Source organism: Zonotrichia albicollis, chromosome 1 (assembly GCF_047830755.1).
Source record: "Zonotrichia albicollis isolate bZonAlb1 chromosome 1, bZonAlb1.hap1, whole genome shotgun sequence".
Classification (NCBI taxonomy): domain Eukaryota; kingdom Metazoa; phylum Chordata; class Aves; order Passeriformes; family Passerellidae; genus Zonotrichia; species Zonotrichia albicollis.
In genome coordinates this window covers 69229434-69248987 of record NC_133819.1, presented here as the reverse complement: position 1 = coordinate 69248987, position 19554 = coordinate 69229434, and the positions used below count along the sequence as shown (strand labels likewise).

The window sequence follows — 19554 nt, the reverse complement described above, 5'->3', positions numbered from 1 at the left end:
AAATCATATCCAAATTCCATCATTCAAAGCAGACAAAGGCTTGGTGCTTTTGAAATCAATGCAGTTCATTTGGATGCTCGGTTATGAATTGAGAAGTTTAAATCCCAGTTAAAGGGGCTTGTTAAGTTAATCCCAGTTAGGTTAAAATGCCTTGTCTTTGCCATACAACATATGCTCCTTGTAGTATCACAGGCATTACTCTTCTCCCTTTTCATAGGTACCACACCACTGCCTGCAGAAACACTCCAACTTTCAGGGAACACCACTGGCAGTACATTTAGAGTGGCAGCAAAGCACTGAGGTCCCAAGATATTGTCCCGAATCAGTGCTGCCTGTTCAAGTTTGGAGAAATTGTCCACAGTACCTGTGGAAGCTCTCCCAGCAAAATAACTTCAATAGCAATGTTTTTCATTCTTCAGCAAGAGGCCCCTGTGCTGTGTTGCTTTAAACATAATAAACTTTTGAAGTAGTTAAAGAACTTGAGTGACTTGAGTGAGTAAACTCTCTTACCCTTTGAGTTTCTTAGGCTTTCTCAGATCTTTCCTTCACTGAGATTATTTCAGCTCTTCACTACCAGTGCGTCTGTCAGCCTACACTTCAGTGTAGGGACGCTCAATACACTATATAATAATGTACCTGTACACCCTCAGACCCTCCAGCCAGCCACTGCTCTATAAGGTCCCTGTTAGATGCTCTAATGTGCACAAACACACACATTCCTCCACCCCGCAACCAATGCAACACCTTTGTAGAGAACACATCCCTTCCACCACAACCTTGAGCTACCTTGATCCGCAGGGTGGGAATTTCCAGCATTACCGCCTTCTGCACGGCCAGAATCTTCCCCGTCTCATTGATCCGCGCAGTCACAAAGAAATGAAAGGAGGCTTGCTCCAGCAGGTCGCGCATGTACTCGCTTGATTTGATCACAACGTCGAAAGAGCTGGCTGAGGGGAGACACAGCAAAGAAAAAAGGCATCTGAAGCCATCTGATCACTAACTGCTCCTCTCATCATGGTCAGTGCCAATTACATGAGTGCCTAGAAAAAAGGTGGCTTTCGAGATAAAGAATGGCTTTGATTCTTTTTCCCTCAAACTAACTTAATTTCTTCACTACACCATTTCCCCTCTTATTTTTCCCTCTTTCCATTTAGGCTGTGAGCTTCCAGGGGCAAAGGCTGGGTTTGTGCACAGCCCCTGCCCAGTACCCTCAGCACGGGACAGGTCACTGTTGAAGATTTCTAGGTGGTATCACAAAATTAATGAGCAGTACAGCTGGAAATACGTATCTATTGTGCACAAAGGTCCAAACCAGCTTTTGACTGTCATTCCTGTAAATGTTTGCTCTTTCAATTTACTCCTGTTCTTCTTTTGCCTCTCTTCTTGGCACAGGGATGCCACCAGAACAGTAACTGGGGGATGTGAGCCATGCAGGCTACCTGTGAGATCACCTGCTCTCCAGGACATGTCTGGTTATCTGCCTTTGCTCTACATTGGATTTGCCTGCAAAATTTAGCAAGAAGGTCTTCCTGTCACGAGCATGCCCTCCAGAGATTTCTCACGTGCTCTCTGACAATAATTATCGGAGGGAACAAGTCCCTGTAGGCCAGACAGTTAAGAAGCAGGGAATCATTAATTTTAACTATATTGAACTGCAATTCCCAGGCCAACAATGGTGTGAGAATGCGATGCAGAGAATCAGACTTGCTAACTAACTGACCAGGCAAAATATATAGACCTGTAGCTCTCTTCTCTATAAACATTCATTATAACCCTAGTAAACACATCAAGATCTCCCATCTGTTACCTATGATGATTACTGTTATCTGTTATTTGTATTGTATTTGTGACATACACTGTAAACACTGGGATAATTGAACTCAGTTGGGTAAATGACATTCACCCCTTTTCACTCTTTTGATCCACTCACATCAAAACCAGTTCCTTGATTTGGTTTCAAAGCTATTCCCTTGGTAGCCACCTGACCTGGATTTACTAGGCCAGCCTTAAAATTACTTGATGTGCTCCTGCGCCCTCACTCTCACTCTTTATCTTGTGTAAAAGAATTTCCCATAATACCCTTAACTGTAAATTATAAATCAGGCAAGGCATTTCTCATCTGAGAAGTAAATAAGTAAATAAATTAGTTACAAACCAGGAGAAATTTACTTTACAATGGAAGAAAAGGCAAACTTTTCTGTTTAAATTTAATCACTGCAGGAAAAAAAGAATATACTTCCATTGTCTTAGCACTGGTTGTGTGGATAATTTGTCAGTACCACTTACTGCATCTGGGAAAGCCAAGGGAGACACAACACTGAGCTGCCTTATAGTTTTTCAAAAAAATAGAGAAAACTAAATATAACTCAGTAGATCCAAGAGCACCTTTGAAGGCACTGGAAGGTTTAAGCTATTCAAATCCTCAAAGATGTTTTCAACCCACACAATTCCTTTAATCATTATTCTGAAAATAATTCATTCATTTCCTGTTTGAAAACTGAGCTTGACTCACACTTTCAGTATTTTGGGCTGGAAGAATGCCTTTAATAAATCTGTTTAGCATTGTAATTTTTTGTTACATATATATATATATATATACACACACACACTTCTTGACCTGAACAAATCCTCCTTGGGTGCCTCAGAAGGTACTCTCCTGTTACATCCCTGACAGATTGTTCTCACACACTTGCAGATAATCACACTACCTTCCTTCACACTGCCCACCTGCTCAGACATTATTCCTGATTTCACATGTACTTCTTTCCAAGGAAAAGGTGAAAGAATTCATGCTCAAATGTCATGTATCACCTCCAGAAATGGAGGAATTTTTGTCCTGTTACTGAACAGGGTGCCCCACAAGTTGATGCCTGTAGGTCAGATATAAGCAAATCCCCAACTTGAAAAGTGGGAATAACTTTAAAAATGTCTCATTGACCAGAAGCAGTGATGGGGACACACTCTTGATACACATGCATAAAAATCCATGTTGTGGTCTTTCAGGTGCCTCTCCCCAGTCTGCATTCACTCACTATTGCTCAATTCAGAGTTTCCAGTGCTATTTAAAAAAGCTTTTTTTCTTAGCATTTACTTAAATTAGAAAAAATTAATTGTGATGCTCAGTGATGTTGAAAAATCTATTAATTTTATTTCTTGCAGAGAGGAGCCAGGTGATCCTCAAAGCACTGCAGAAGCTGTATTTTAGGTAGTAATACCCTACACAGACCTTTGATACAAGAGCAGACATAAATAAGTCCTGAAACCATGCACAAATCACAGCCAGAAAATGTAGTAGACACTTCTCCTACAAGATGACCAAATTTTCCCTCATCAAAGAAGTGGCACAGAATTTAGAACAAGACTATTGAAACTGGGTTTTTTTTGCTGCACCTATTCAAGTCTCCAAAAGTTTTGCAGTAATTCAGATTAGATATTTAGTAACTGACATAAGTCACTATAAGCCCTCACTCTGTGTTTTGATAGCATATATTGGAACAATCCAATGCCCATTTCCAGGCCCCCTGCAAATGATCCACAGAGGTAGGAAGAATCAGCAAGTAGCTCTCAGGGCTTTGTTACAGGCTGGAGGTAGAAGTTTTATTAACCTTCACAAGTAGATCTTTATCAGTGGACTTATATTTTTGCAGAATAATGAGCTCCAAATAAAATGTGCCATTTCAGATGATGTTCAAAGTGAGGAAGAAAGCAGTGGATTTTTTTATTTTTGTGGCCTGATAGGAACTGTGGTTCCATGGAGACTTCTCACTGAGACAAAACTAGTCCTCTTGGAAGAAAGAGGGCTCACAATGTCTCTTGAGCTGGGATGAGGTAGAGAAGACAGAAAACTCAGAGGCCAGCCAGGATTGCTGTGATCCAGCAGCAGACCCAGTTCAGGAGGGCCATCCTTTGGTCTCCCAAAGTCCTGCTACTCCTCCTGCACTCAGAAAGATTGATTTGCCCAGTAGCAGTGCCTAGAAGGCAAAGTCATGGCTTGCTGACCCTCTCAGCAGGGAACTCAAGTGAAAGATCCTCTACTTCTTCTCTGTAAGAGCATGTGGTCATCACTTTTGCTGACCAAAGACACAGGCCTGTCAGGAGAACAAGTGGTTGGCAGTCACTTGTTGCTAGAGCCTGCTAGGTAGCACTTGGAAGTACAGCTGGTCCTAAACATGTGTTGCAATGGCTAACAAGAAATAGATTATGTCCAAATTTAAAAAGGAGAACATCTCTCTTTCCTACTTTGAGCAGTACAAAAACCTGCCCACAGCCTCCTGAGCTGGTCTGCCAGGACCTTCTTCTCTCATGAGAAGTTGCAGGATCTCCCTACTGTATTCCAGAGGGGACTAGGAAAAATAAATGCTGCATCTGTAAAGATAACTCACCTTAGGGGCTGCTGCCCAGCTGACAAGCATCCCTGCTCTATTGTGGCACATTATCATTGCATATAAACTTTTTAGATCACTGTAAATATGAAATCCTGAGCCACAGAGTCCTGCAAAGCCGGATATCCACTTGAATCTACTCAGAACTTGTCAGCTTCTACCAGGTAAGGCAAAAAAATACACCCTCTTGTCTCTGTACATGGCATCTTTGGGAACCAGAACTTCCCCTTCACTTGCTAAAATGCTGCTGGGAAAATAAAGGAATGCAAAGGAAAAACAATACCTCGCAGCTTAACACCTGTGCTTCTTTGATTTCTTTTGTACAAAAGAACTAAAATTAACAATTCCCAGAGATGCAGCTTGGTGTAAAAGAGAATTTTGCAAGGAGAAACAGCCTGAAGGAAACAGCCTCAGCTTTAAATGACCCTGGTATCCAGTTCAGGGTAGGGAAAGGATCCTTCTGATACTCAATAGAATATCCTACCCCTGGCTACTAGAACTGGCTCTACCCATGGATGTAAACACTGGTGAAAGTTAAAAACACAGAAAATAACTATGCAAGACTTACATGAAGAGGGTTCCAGTTTTGCACTGAAAGAGTGTTTCTTGAATTCACTTTTTGGGACTCCTGTATAAAACACGATGTTGCCCGAAAAGTAGGTAGTTGCAGTATAGGAGTTGCGACTCTTGTTCTTGAAAGTTATAGTGACTTTGAAGTCATTGCCAAGGACTGCCTTTTGCGCTTGGAAGTCCATGTCAACATCTGTCTGTGGCTGGTATGTGGTGTCTTGGATACTTTGCTTTTTAACACCATACATCACAGCAGTCTCAAGAGCCAGCCTCTCCTCATCTGAGCCTAGGAATGAATGAAAACCAGATTTAGAAAAGAAACAGAAGTGCAGCATTAGACCCCCTACTGATGATAAGGGTGTGTCTTCCATAGTTTGTAGTAGCAGAAATAAATAGATGAGGACAGTGAACCCTCCTGGGGTAACACCAGCAATGGGAGAACTTCACAGCTACCAAAGGAGTTGGTATTAAAACCATATCAGACAAACTGATGTAGCTGAATTCTTATCAATACAGCTACACTGGTTTATTCTGTGTGAACATCTGGCCTGAATAAGAAATGTCTAAACATCTGTACAGAAAGCCTTGAATTGTTTTGAACGCTTTGAATTGCTCCATGACTAGCCTTTATTTTCACTACAACTAACTTAGTCTAAAGCATTTCAGTGTAGCAAAGTTTGTGTTTTCCTTGTGCCTTATGATCAAGGCATCTACAGTGTTTCTGGGATGGAGTTACAAATAAAGAATTCCAGAGGGGACTTTTGCAGCTTTTCATGAAGCTCCCTCAGTGACAGAAGTTTCCAAATCATCCAGGATTTGACTGTCTATGTCTTATTCATATAAGTCTATGTCCATATGGTCCCAGCTCATTTCAGGTTACCTTCTCGGAACTTGTACTCCTCAGTAATGTCCATCATTCCATCACCTCCAACTTCCTTGGTCACAATCAACTGCCCAATACGGCTTGTGTCAATGTTTTCTACCACTTGGGTTCCATTTTTCTCCATTCTTGTGTAGAAAATGTCACTATTCACCTATGAAATTAAATGAAAGAAGATTGAGGTATATGAAAGTAGAGAGAAGGAGTCAGCCTATTCCCCCCAAAATAATGACACATTGACTTGAAGTCCTGCTAATGTCACATCTACATTTCATGTTTAAAATTAGTTGTATGCTGAGATGCATTTTACTATTCACAGCTCCAGAATTACAGAGAGTGTAAACTTTACAAGGCTACAGAGAGGTCATTCAAAATTGAGGAGCGCTACTACACATTTCTTGTACCAAAAAGCTTTAGAAATAGAGAGGTGAATGCTTAATAGCTAAAATGTCTTCATTCTTTTCTGTCCTAAGCCATTTACAATTCAATTAGAGAGAAATTTGTCTCACAGTGTTGCAATTCTGGGCATGCCTCTTCTGGTGGTGCAAGAGGTTGAAGCTCCAGACCAGGCCCTCTATCTCCTTATTGAGATATTTCCCTCTCAGATCTGTCAGTCAAATCACCCTTGTTAGATCTCCATGACCCACTGCAGCCAAAAGGAATGTGGTGGGCAAAGAGAATGAGCAGCTAGAGCTAGTGACCCATTCAGCATAGCTGAATCTGGGAAGGAAAAATGACCACAGCTTGAGGATTCAGTGAAATCAGAGCAACTTTTTCTTATTATTACATTGAGGAGCAGAGAGTAGAGAAATCTCTGTCATTCATTACAGCCATATCATGCCTGCTGACATGTCAAAATACAATGATGAGATTGTTCTGTGACAGGAAGTATACATGAAGTAACTTTTCAATTCATAAATTGGAGAGCTATCTTCGGTCTCACTATGGTCTCTCTGATATCACTCACTCCAGTAAAAATTTTCACATAAAACAAAATTTCACTTTGTACCTCAGCATAGACAAAAGGAGCATCAAATTGGAAGCAAACGTGACCATGTTTAATGGCTTGAACTGAGGCTGGACCACACCTGTACATACCTATAGGGAGAAGAGAGACAAAGTGAGAGACCAAATTAATTAAAAACATGTAAAAATGTTATATTTTCTCAAAGAAAAAGAATTTTTGGGGTTTGAGAAAATCTTCTAATAGTTTACAGGAGCTCTTGACCAAGAAGCAAAAAGCTAAATTTTGTTACCAGCCCTTGTAGATAACACAGACTCGGGTCTGGAGAAACCTGGTGGTTCAGTACCTTTAATGGCACTATAACATTCACTCTAAGTCTCAAGCACTTGAAATACAGCTACGGCTGGGTTTGGTAAACCCAGATAATTTTGGGAGGAGTCAGGTTCACCACAGGCTGAGAAAGACCTTGCTACAAATTTGAGAAGATTGTATTTTGAGGGCTGGGAAATTAAGGACTGGAAAGAAAGACCAGTGACTTTTTTCTCTCCTGCCTACTGCTTATTCATGCAGTTCAGTTAGGGCTGCATAAAGTAAAGGAAAATTAATCTGATCAGGCTCCTATATAGGTACTCTAAAATGTGAAAAGCCATCTTTGGCAACAGGATCACATCTCTTTAGTACCAAGCAGGACGTTTCTCATGAAGGATTTTGTGTCCCAGGGCATCATGAGCAGTGTTATAATAAGGACAAATTTAGTTTAGAGTTCAGAACAAATCAGGAGAAGGCCCTGAGGTGAGTGTGGTTATTTGGTTCAAGAAGTTGTCACTGGCCTTATGGTGCCATTGGCTCGGCTACCGTCAGCTCATTGTTTGAAACAGAGATCCCAAACATTCGAACGTGAACTAAGGAGGACTTCAAGCAATATTACCATCACTGGTTTCTTGAGGTGTCCCATCAACAACCTGCCATCCTCCAAAGCCAACAGGAAGGTCAGGTCTGGTCATCCAAGCTTCGTTCCAGCAATGATAATTCCTTAGAAAAGAAATGGGACCAGTATATTAAATTCTTGGAAACAAGCACACAGACCAAACAAATCCTGTGTATTTATGTCCTGGCATTGCTTCAATAACACCGTTTGCCAATTCAGGGATAAAAATGTTGACTCTTTAAAGAGAACAGATTTTTAGGTCTATAAGTTTGGTACCTAGCTGTTAAAATCTGAAAGCCACAATCCTTCCTTGTAGTTTCTTGACTGAAAGTTGAAGAAGGTTTTTTGATTCTTCTAATATGTTCTGAGTGTAAATGTCTCAGAAGATATGCCAGTGTTTGGAGACTGTTGGGGTATATGAAAAGCTACACAAACTAGAATTCCTTTCCAGACAGACACCTCCACTTCAATCTGCCTGCTAAAGCAAACTTTGAATCTTCAAGCCAATGAAAGATGGTCTGCTTTATAATTATTCAGACTGAAGCTTTGGCATCTCTTGTGAAGAGATTTGGGATCAACTCTGCAATGTACAGTGTGTAGTTTTGTTTTCATGGCTCAAAACAAGCATGCTTTACTGGCTTCTGTGTTGGTTGAGAAAAAGACCCTGCACAGCCTTTTGAAAACTATCTTCAGTGTAGATTCCTTGTAAGTTTTTTCCCATGTGTCATGACAATGCATGATGTCAGACCTTCTAAAACACACATCTTTTCATAAAACCTACCTACAATCACTGTGGGCCAACTTGCATCTTTAGGGCTCAGGACAGTGACCTGAATTATAAAATTCTGAGAGTAGTTCATCTAGGTGCTCAGGGTTAAAATGCTCTCACTTGGCTGGATGCTCAGGAGAATTAAAAAAACAGCACAGCACCATCACAGTCTGCCCTGGGTGTTTCAAAGATAAGCAGAAAGGATGGACAGATGTTGTAACTTCTGGCAATGCTACCAATGCTCAAGGGAGAGAACAAGCAAGAAAAAAAGATAATCTGGAAAGAAGGTCTTTCAGTAAAGACAGCAAAGTGTTTGAATTTCATTACTGCAAAAAATAAAAGAAGGAAAGAGTAGAGAAAGGGGCAATTTTGCTTGCAAATTATACATATCCTACAGCAGATCTGAATAAACTTACATCTGTGTAGCTGCTGATATAGCCTCTAGTACACGCAATGATATTAGCAACGAAAAGGGGGATTGTTAAACTCTGACCATTTCATTAATAATAGGTGAAAAACAGTATGGAGCAGAGTCAGAAGGATCTGAAGCTTGTCTAACAAGACATTTCAAAGTGGAAATGAAAGCTTGGATCAGGGCAAAACTTGTCAGTTAGGAGAGTTAATGAAGCAGCACTACAGAAAAAGGAATTATTCAAGGAAAATGACGCACACTCGGAGAATTTTTGATGCTGCTGAGTACTCCGCGCTGAATCATGCTCATAGAACTTTGCTGAGGGCTACCCGAGATTGGGGACACACTTCATGGAAGGTGGGTATTTGCAAACTGCTATGCCAACATATGAGAAAGACAATCCCTGCCCTGAAGCCTTCACTGGTTCACTTTGAATCAAAGTTGGATGTCACTGGCTTTGCATTCTGCGAAAGAAGAACCTGAAGAGCAGGCAAAAGGAAAGGATGATAAAAACAAGGCTGGGAGTCGGGTAACTGTGGAAAATGGCAAATCCACTTCAGTTATTTAATTAGGTAACACAGTTTTTCTATATTTTCTTCTGTATTTGTCTTAGGGACAGGACATTTGTTTCTGGTTTCTATTGGTGTAGTGCTGGACACAATAGGATGGCAATTTTTTTAGGTCTCCTGCAACGCAAATTAAAAACACACATAAGGATATTGAATCTGAATGGACAGAAAGACACTGCTTGTAGAGCAGTAAGCATTAAGAAAAGGAGGATGAGGGAAATATTTGCCTGTCCAAAGGTAGCAGAAACCTCCCTATAGAAGTGAGCATAGCTGAGGAGCTGATTCCTTGGCCATAATTTGTTGAACTGATTCTATAATTCTTGTATTCCACAGCAAGCCTGAGACATTAAAGAAAGCAAGAATGGCAATAGAGATCAATGTAGTGACCATAAAATATTTACAGAGATAATTACGGATAGACTAAACAAAGCAATGGGGAAATTAATAAAAGATGACCAGGCGGGTTTTATGCCTGGAAGACAATTCAAGAACGGTAGTTCGTATTGCTTATGGGACAGGCAGATGCTGGAAGCAGCTGCTGCCCTTTTATGAGCTAACAAGTTCAGGCATTGAGATTGAGAGGGACTGCTAAGGGTCAGGCACTGACAATATTGTTGAGAAATTAGAGCAAAGTGATCTGGGACTAAATGGGAGAGCAGAGGTCTCAGAAGGGCTTTCTCCACAGGCCTGGATATGGATGAACTCCTGTGGAGTTGGGTGACATCAGGAAAATTTCTGCTGAGATGCTGATGTTGATCTGCTTGGACCTCACAGTAGGAGTGAGTCTTGATTCCCATCCAAGAGAAATATTCTTTAAGTGTCTTTATATCATCATTAAGAAAGACAAGGAGAACAGACAGTACTGATGGCCTTAAATCCGGCCAGATTTATAAAAATAACTTTTTGCAAAGTCTGTGTAATTTTGTATATGCGTTTTTTTGGTGGTGGTGTTGTTTCCTATCCTGAGGAGAAGACAATCTTTAATAAAAATAAATAAATGTCAGATAGCATTCAGAGGGAGCCCCACACTCAGAGATTGATTGGACTAAAAATCCTGGCTCCAAGTATCCCTGAAGACTGAGAGTATTTAAGACCTGAAGACAGATCAGCTCCAACAGTACAAGGCTAGAGTACAATAGAAATGATATATGAATAAAGAACAAGAGCTTTGCTTCCAGTTTGCAAGAGATTATAAATAAAAGTGAGAAATTCATTTTAAAAAAATCATTATAAATACCTTGAGCTTGTCCTCTTAAAAAAAGAAATAAAAGAGGCATTAAAAATAAAATCAGGGTTAAGACACAAGTCATTAGGAGCCAGCATGTGGGCTACCAAGGAGTGTTACAGAGTAATGAAAAGAAAGGACACAGAGGAGAAATGAAAAGAGGTGTATATATTAAGTCATGCCCAAAGGGTTATGTGCACCATGTACTAATAAATGGACTGGGAGGATAAAAGGATGAACAAGGCAGTTAAAAAAGTTATCAAGCCAAGGAAAAGCAATGTAGGATAGAAGGATGAAATGTAAGCGTAAAATTGCATGTGGATTTCATTGAGACTAGGATGATGTTGGATTATTTTACCCTGTCCCAAAAGAATGCAGGAGAAAAGAGATTAAATTAAGAAGTCATGGGAAACAGCTGGGTAAAAGAGAGGGAAGTAAAAGGAAGTGTGAAAAATTGGTGGGATGTATTTCATAGATCCAGTTAGGAGAAGGAGAGAAGGGATGAGAGTGAAAATTGTAAAGTATAACAATGATCCATTGCTGGGTTTGTATGGGTTGTGCACTGAGGCTCCCAGACACTGGCTCTTGTTTCACATGTTTTATAGGCAGAGGAGGTTTCAGAAGACTTCTCCTTTACAGTTCTCTGAGCCATAAAAGGATCAGCCCCATGAGACATGCTGAGTCCTTCTTTCTCACAGACAGCAAGCAAAACTGCCCAAGGGTACTAACAGGAGGCAACAAGGCAAATAGCAGGACCACAGCTCTGGATCCCAGGAGAGTAGTCTTTAACATGTTTAAGGTCCTGCTTGGAAGAATCCCATGGGAGGCAGTTTTGAGTAGAAGATGGATGCACAAGAGCTGGATGTTTTTCAAGAGTCACCTCCTCCAGACTTAAGAATGGTCCATCCTTGTGTGCAGGAAATCAACCAAAAGTGGCACAAGTCCACAGGGCAGTCCCAATTAAACTCCAATTAAACATAAAAAAGAGGTGTTTAAGAAAGAGGGACAGAGTGAGGACAGGTGACCAGGAGGAAAACAGAGCCACCCTCTGAGCATGCAGGCACAGGTACAGGAAAGCTAGAACAGGGCAAACAAAGTATGTCAAGAAACATGAATAGCAGCAGGAAATGCAAGCAAATCAGTGTCAAAAGGAAGCCTATAGAACGTGGCTCTGCTGTTGAACACAGCAGGCAGCCTGGTGACAAATGATTAGGAGAAGGCATTCAATGTTTTCTCTACCGTGGTTTTTACTGCTAAGATTTGCCCTCAGGAATCACAGCCCATGAAACCAGTGTGGAGGTTTGGAACATTGAAAACTAGACAAGTAACAAGACAGAGAACAGTTAAACAAACTGAGCACACACAAATCCAATGGATCTGATGGAAAATATGAGGTAATCCCATCAAAAATGCTGAGGGAGCTTGCCAATGTCACTGTAAGGCCACTCATATCTATCTTCAAAAGATCATGGTAATTGGAGGAAGTTCCTGCAGACTGGAGGAAATTAAATATTGCTCTACTCTTCAAGAGAGTGAAGTATCCAGGGAGAGAGAGACTTGTCAGCTTCCCTTTGATCTCTAGGAAGTTTATAGAGAAAGTTCTTCTGGAAAACATTTCCAAACTCATTAAGGACTAGGTGATTGGCAGTAGTCAGCATGGATTTACAAGCAGCCAGCTGTGCCTGCCAAACCTGAGAGCCTTTTCTGATGAAACTAGTGACTGAAAGGACAAAGGGGAGACCACTGCATGGGGGTTGGTCCTTTTGACTTTAGTGCCATTTCCTAGAACATCCTCACAGACAAACCTTTGAGGTGTAGACTAGACAAATGGATAGCAAGATACATTGAAAACTGGCTGAATTGCTGGGATCAGAGGGTTGTGATCAGAAGTGATTACCCCAGCTGAAACTCAGTCATTAGTTGTGTACCCCAGAGTTTGATACTGGGTCTGACACTGTTTAACAGCTTTATTATTACCTGGGTTACAAGATTACCTGTACCCTCAGCAAGTTTGCTAATAAAGAAACTGGAAGGAATAGCTGATACAACACAGACTGTACACAAGGAGAAACTAAGGCAGCTGGGACTGAAGATGGGAAGACTGGGTAGGATCTTATGATATGTATAAATTCCTGGTTAGGGAATTGAGGGAAAGAAGACAGAGCCAGACTCTTCTCAGGAGTCCAAGGACAGGACAAGAAGAAATGGGCACATACTGAAACACAGAAAAATCTGTGTGAAGATCAGGAAACACTTTTCTTACTGTGAAAATGGTTGAGGACTGGCACAAGTTTCCTAGAGAAGTGGTGGGGTGCCCATCCTTGGAGATACTCGAAGCCCAACTCTACACAGACCTGAGCAACCTTCTCTAGCTGATGGTGCTCTGCGCAGGAGGGTTGGGTGACTTCCAAGGGTCCCTTCTAGTCTCAACTACTCTGTCTTGTTGTGACACAAGCATCACATGTAAATGAACCTGCTTTCCTTAGATTTCCTCTTGAATATGGAAATCACATAAAAGATGTCACAGCAACAAGTTCAGCCACTTCCTCCACCACGTAGTGGGTTTATTGCAGTTTTAATACAAAGACTTCCAGAGATTAAGTTATTAATGAAACATGTTGATGAGCTGCTATGCTAATGAGTTGAAGATCTCATTGACACAAGTCAGGTATATTAACATTGAGTAGGACAAGGATCTCCCGAATTTAAGAATGTAGAGGTCACATTCATTTCTTCACTCTGAGGAGGAGAGGCTTGAGGGCTAATATCCCACACAGAGCATATAATCAATATATGCTACACTTCTCCTGTCAGACAGAAGACAGTAAGAGTTTGAAGAGTCAGTTAGAGGGCTGCCTTCTCAAAAAGATTGTGGAAACTCCTCTTGGCCCTAGGGAGTTTCCTTTTTATAAATCTGGTGATAGCATTTCAGTATCTTTTCTGATACCTTGACTAGTTTCTTTTTCAGCTGAACAGGGTTTATTTTGGAAAGCACCCCTTTGCAAAAATGACTGTGTGCACTCAATGTGAAACAGCCTACAAATATGGAAACTGGGCACAAGCATATCAAAAAGGGTGTTTTTACACAGATATTGGGGTACCCCTTGCACCTTGGCTCCAGAAGAATGGAAGTGCCCATCCTACCCTCTTCCATTTCTAGAAAAACTGATCCCTAAGGAGCATAAGCCCATTCGAGCTCTCCAGTGTGCTTAAATGAGCACTGTGTGGGAATATTAATAGCAGGATTCCCCAGGGGTTGCCTGTTTATACCACAAGTCTTCATATTAGTCAGCCTACCAACATTCTATTCATTCTGCTTCACATAAGCCAGCAGTGTTCTTCAATGCACAGAGAAATAAACACAATACAGGCATTGCCATCATGGTTTTTACTACTTTGATCATTGACACATTAAAGGCATTTTCCAGGAGGACTCACCACACAGAATCTTTTGTAAGTCTGGTGTCCACTTTTCCATCATCATCCAGAAAGAAGTCCATCCGTAAATTGGCATTGTTATCATGGGCAGAAGAATAGTTGGTAATGAGTCTTGCAGGTATCCCCAAGCATCTCAGAACTGTGACAAAGACAGAAGTGTGATGAGAAGGACAAATATGGAGACTGCGTTCATGGAAGACAGGGTGAGAGGACTGAAATAGTAATTACTAGAACAAAATGGGAAAATTCAGTCAAATCAACCCAAATAATTCCTTGCATCTGATTCATATTGCACATGCTAAATATTTGATTTGGTCTCAAAATTATGAGCATTAAAGACAAATACTGATACAAGGGTTATAACCGAAGCATCTGATTACCAGATGCTGATTACCAATAGTTTCAAAGCAGCTTTGCATAGTGACCACATGGTGGAATTTCAGGTCAAATCTGGGTGCAATGGGTCAGCTGCATGACCAAATGTGATACAAAAGAAGTTTGAGCTTGCAAGAGATACACAATATATTAGGTCTCTTAGCATCAGTAACTTGGGAGAATTACGGGACACTGGTGAAAAGGAAATTAATAGAAAGTATTAAGGAGTTTAAATTCCTTTTAAGGAGTTTTTATTTGGAGTTTTCCTGTTTGATGTCTGCTGTCAGACAAGATCTGGAAAGCACAAAGAATAAAGTAGAAAATTACTGTTAACAATGGGGAAAAGCTGCATTATTTGCAACAGAAATCACAAGGTTTGAGAATCTGAATAAAATGTGTTACATAATTCATATTGCCTGCCAAGTAACAGCATTTTGTAGTCAATAGTCCCTTCCTTCATTAAGGCCTTAAAAGGAGGATCACAAAAAAAGCCCCTAGCCCTCACTCTCACACCATCACAAAATAGCACTGATGACCCTTCTTACCATTTGACAAGGGGTAAATTTAGGAGATGTGGAAAAACTGTGGAAGTGCTACAGCTATGTCTATAATCTGAAAAAGTGCACCAATAGGCTTCTGTGTTTGCTGTGCACTCTGGCAGATAAATAGGCACGGAGCACATCCCTGGGCTAGGGGAATGGGTCTGTGGGGTGACACATCATCTCAGCTACTCCAGATGACATACACTGTCTCAGCCAGGAAAAGGTCCTGGCTTTCAATTTAGGGGCCAATATGGTTCTGCAAGAAACAGACCGTGAGGGCTTTTTGGTGGTTGACAGGGTTTGTTTTGGTTTTTTAGGTTTTTGTTGTTGTTGTTGTTATTGTTTTGGGGTTTTTAAAAATCTTTTTTGTTGGTTTTTTTTTCAGTTTTTTGGTTGGTTTTTTGGTGGTCGTGGTGGTGGTGGTTTTTGGTTTGGGGTGGATTTTTGGGGGGGTGGTTTGTTTTTGTTTCCTTAAGGGAAAAGATTTTTATTGAAAATCCTATTTAAAAATAGTTCCAATGCTGCAGAGCTGAACAGCCCTGCTGCTACTGCTGGGTTTTGTATATTCATTACTGTCACTACTGTGACTCCCAATAAAGTGTAACACTGCATATTCATTTCAAGTTCCTGGATGAAAAATTACCTGGATGCATCCAATACCATATGTACCTATTGATTAAACTTAATTCAAGTGCCCTCCCAGGCTTCCAGCACATGAGCCATCAGGGCTCATTGGAAATAATTTGTCTGACAATTTCAAGATTAATGACCATTTTTTGGAATGTTTTAGCATTTTTAACAGATGAGTATCTGGAGCGTACAATATAGTGACCTTGGAAAGCTGAACTGGTCACAATGATAAAACATTGAAAGATGAGAGAGACTCAAAAACACCTCAAAACAACCCGAGAGTTGCATGTGATTGTTTGGACCTTCGCTGTCCCCTGTGCAGTGGTCAGCAGCTGGATGTGTCAGTGGCCATCATCAGATCAGCCAATACTGGACAATATTTGCATTTCATAATGCTCAACAAACTTTATACTTGCAGTGCAAAGTGCCAGGTCTCTGACTTGACTAACTTAGTCAGCAAACCAAGGCAAGTTTTGGCCCAGATAAATACGCCTCTCCCTTTAACACAGCAGGCTCCAGGCTCTGCTGCATCGCCCCAGTTTCACAGGGGCCTGCAGGCAAATTACTGCGTAGTGGTGATTCAGGGCAAGTGTGGGGGGAAGGTGGGAGAAATGGTGTGTGTGTCTGTCTGTCTGTCATCTAGGGAAATCCAGAAAAGGCAATGGGCAGAGAAGACAAAGAGGCCCATGGAATCCACGGCAAGGAATTGCATCCATAAGAAACATTTGCATGAACTTTTTCCAACCCACAGTGTGAGGCTCAACATAACCAGGCAGTGATCACTCACAGCCCAGAAAGCCAACAGCATCCTGGGCTGCATCTAAAGCAGTGTGATCATCAGGGCAACAGAGGGGATTCTTTCCCTCTGCTCTGCTGAGACCCCACTCTGAGAGCTACCTCCAGCTCTGGGGTCCCCAGCATAGGAAGGACATGGACCTGTTGGAGCAACTCCATAGGAGGCCACAAAGTGTGTTCCTGTGCATTAGCAGATCATGTTGTTAGAAAGTGCTAGACAGTCAAAATATGGGACTAATCCAAGGCTGCTTTCCCCAGTGGTTTTTATGACGTGCAACATTCTGCTTACTGCAACACTAGAACTCTAGTTTGACCAAATGTGTTTATACTTAACCTTGCAGTGCTAGACAATTCATAAAATAGGCCATCATTTATTTTCTCCATTCATGAACTCTACATAAAATGTTAATAGTGTTCAATTAACAGGTGCAGGGACAGTGTACCGCAATTTTCCTAGGACCAATACTCAGTAGGTAAGATTTGGCCTTTCTGGAGCAGAAACACTATCACATATGCCATATTGAGTATTTATTTAATCTTTCATGTCTAGAAACAAGCACTCTGTCTAAGAATTCGTGACAGAAATGTGGACTGTGCTGAAGGACTCAACTTCTTTCACATAAACTTACCCTTGTGAGTCACTGAGTACATTTCACTGAACCAATAAATAGTTAATAGATTTGTGTGGAAGAGCAGCTGACCTGAAGGACACACCACAGGCTTATTTAAAGACCATCTATTTCAGCCATGTATTTTTAAGTATCTCTACAATTTGCTCCTAAACAGCACAGAGCAAGGAAGTATTTTAGTTAGTTTTACCTAAAAACTCTGTTAAGCAAGAGCCGCATAGCAGCTTGGAGCTTTTCTCACTGATACCTACATGTGTTGAAGACACCAGCAAAAACCCAGCACTGGCCATATCGGACAGGTTGCTTAGAACTGTAGTACTCCAAGAGAATGTCCACACTTCCTGTCCAGGCTGAAGGTGCAACACCATAATCGTACGAATTGTTCCAGGATCCAGCAATCACACCGTCGTCATCCCTGGAGTTAATCTAAAATCAAAGGAAATGAGCATTAGAGATGTCAGAGACTGAATAACAAAAAATTCTTTAACTCAGCAAACCAAAAAGATGAGAAAGAGTGAATATAGCCAAGTTTAGGCTAGAAAGTAAGAGAGAAGTGTTTCATTATGAAGCTAGGAGTATAAGTAGGACAATCTTGTTAAGGGACATGGATTCTCCATCACTGAACAATTCTGAATGAAGGTCAAGCACTTAAAAATAATTCTGAAATTAAATCACCACACTGAGTATCCATGTTGCCAGTTAATAAGTTTTATTAACATTAAACATGTTTATTGTTGTGTATTTTTAATAAACATGATCAGTTATATATTGGTAAGCAAGTCTCAGAAATATTAAGCTGTATTCTTTCCATCATCTGTTTTTCTGTCCATATCGGCCCAGAGATTTTAATAAAATCACTCCTAATTTACACCAGATAGAGAAGAGAACCAGTCTACTCCTATTTTCAGAGTAGAAACTAATTTCTTAGGTCTGGCCCACGTGAAAACAAGAAGGAATTTGCTGTGTAAGTTTTCCTCTGGTAAGATTATACAAAGCAAAGAGTTTTGCTGACTAATGGCTATACTGATAGGCATTAACGAGCAATACGTCTCCTAGCTGCAATTTGAACCAAACCAGTTGAGGCTGTGCAAAAAGCTCATTCACGCTGTACCTTTTAATTATGCTAATGTGGAACAGCTACACGCCAGCCAAATAAATCACAATTCTCATTTAAAAGCTTTTGGCTGCATTAACTACTCTTTTATAATTAGAAAATCGACTTCCTGTGAACTCTAGGACTGAACTGAGATAAGTATTCAGAGTCATAACCAACAGGTTAAGAGGTTGTGCCCATCTCACCAGCATAGGAAACATGCCAAGGAAAGAATCACTTCAAGGACAGGACAACATGTTGATCTTCACTCTCTACTCTGACTGTAATGAGTGGAAGAAGAGAGGGACTCTACTCTGCTGTGCCAGAAAGCCCCAGAAGGATTCCAGCATGGGGAGTGCATATCTTCAGGCAAGCCCAACTCTACCACATTTCAACTTGAGAAAGAATGAGGTTAAGTAACACAGGTGGGATTTCAGCATCTCTGGCCCACTTATTGAAATCCAGATTTCAATGACCAAACTCCCTACCCAGTTATGGCCCAATTCTGCAGATCAGCCCAAACGTCTACTGAATCACAGAATCACAGAAATTCTAGGTTGGAAGAGACCTTTAAGATCATCGAGTCCAACCCATGTTCTAACACCTCAACTAGATCATGGCACCAAGTGCCACATCCAGTCTTTTTTTAAACTCTTCAAGGGATGGTGACTCTACCACATCCCTGGGTAGATGATTCCAGTATTTGACCACTCTTTCTGTTAAATACTTCCTCCTCAATTCTAGCTTGCATCTCCCTTGGCGCAGCTTGAGACTGTGTCCTCTTGTTCTGTCTGTTATTGCCCGGAGAAAGAGACCGACCCCCAGCTCACCACAGCCACCCTTCAGGAAGCTATAGAGAGTGATAAGGTCACCCCTGAGTCTCCTTTTCTCCAGGCTGAACAACCCCAGCTCCCTCAGTCGTTCTTCATATGGCTTGTGTTCCAAGCCCCTCACCAGCCTCGTTGCTCTCCTTTGGACACACTCAAGCATCTCAACGTCCCTCCTAAAGAGAGGGGCCCAGAACTGGATGTTAGAACGCCTCACTCCAGGTGAGGCCTCACCAGCGCTGAGTACAGGGGAAGAATGACCTCCCTGCTCCTGCTGGCCACACCGTTACTGAGTCCTGGATTTCCAATGGTGAACTCCTCCATTTCTCTAAAATGCTGAGTGGCTCAAAACCCAACTAAAGTTTATGAATCCAAGCCCTATTTGGATTCATAAATTTTGTTCAATTCTGTCCTGAGGACTTTCACAGTCCTTACATGAGGGTATTTTGCATCTACTAGTTCAGGGATGAGGAAACCACATTTGATTCTTTCTTCTATCCAAAGGTCCAAAGCTGTATTTCTAATG

The 19554-nt window shown here is 41.2% G+C and overlaps 1 protein-coding gene across 5 annotated transcripts in view; it reads right to left on the bottom strand.

Moving 5' to 3' along the window:
• The window catches only part of F13A1 (coagulation factor XIII A chain), a 129921-nt gene that overhangs the window by 7943 nt on the left and 102424 nt on the right, over window positions 1-19554 (bottom strand). For all 5 annotated transcript variants that reach the window (XM_026790222.2, XM_074544114.1, XM_026790223.2 and 2 more), the window contains 7 exons: window positions 17360-17534; window positions 14138-14276; window positions 7725-7828; window positions 6842-6930; window positions 5833-5986; window positions 4951-5238; window positions 787-947 (listed from right to left, as the gene is read on the bottom strand). In XM_026790222.2, coding sequence (XP_026646023.2) covers window positions 787-947; window positions 4951-5238; window positions 5833-5986; window positions 6842-6930; window positions 7725-7828; window positions 14138-14276; window positions 17360-17534 — 1110 coding nt within the window. The remainder of the gene's footprint in view (window positions 1-786; window positions 948-4950; window positions 5239-5832; window positions 5987-6841; window positions 6931-7724; window positions 7829-14137; window positions 14277-17359; window positions 17535-19554) is intronic.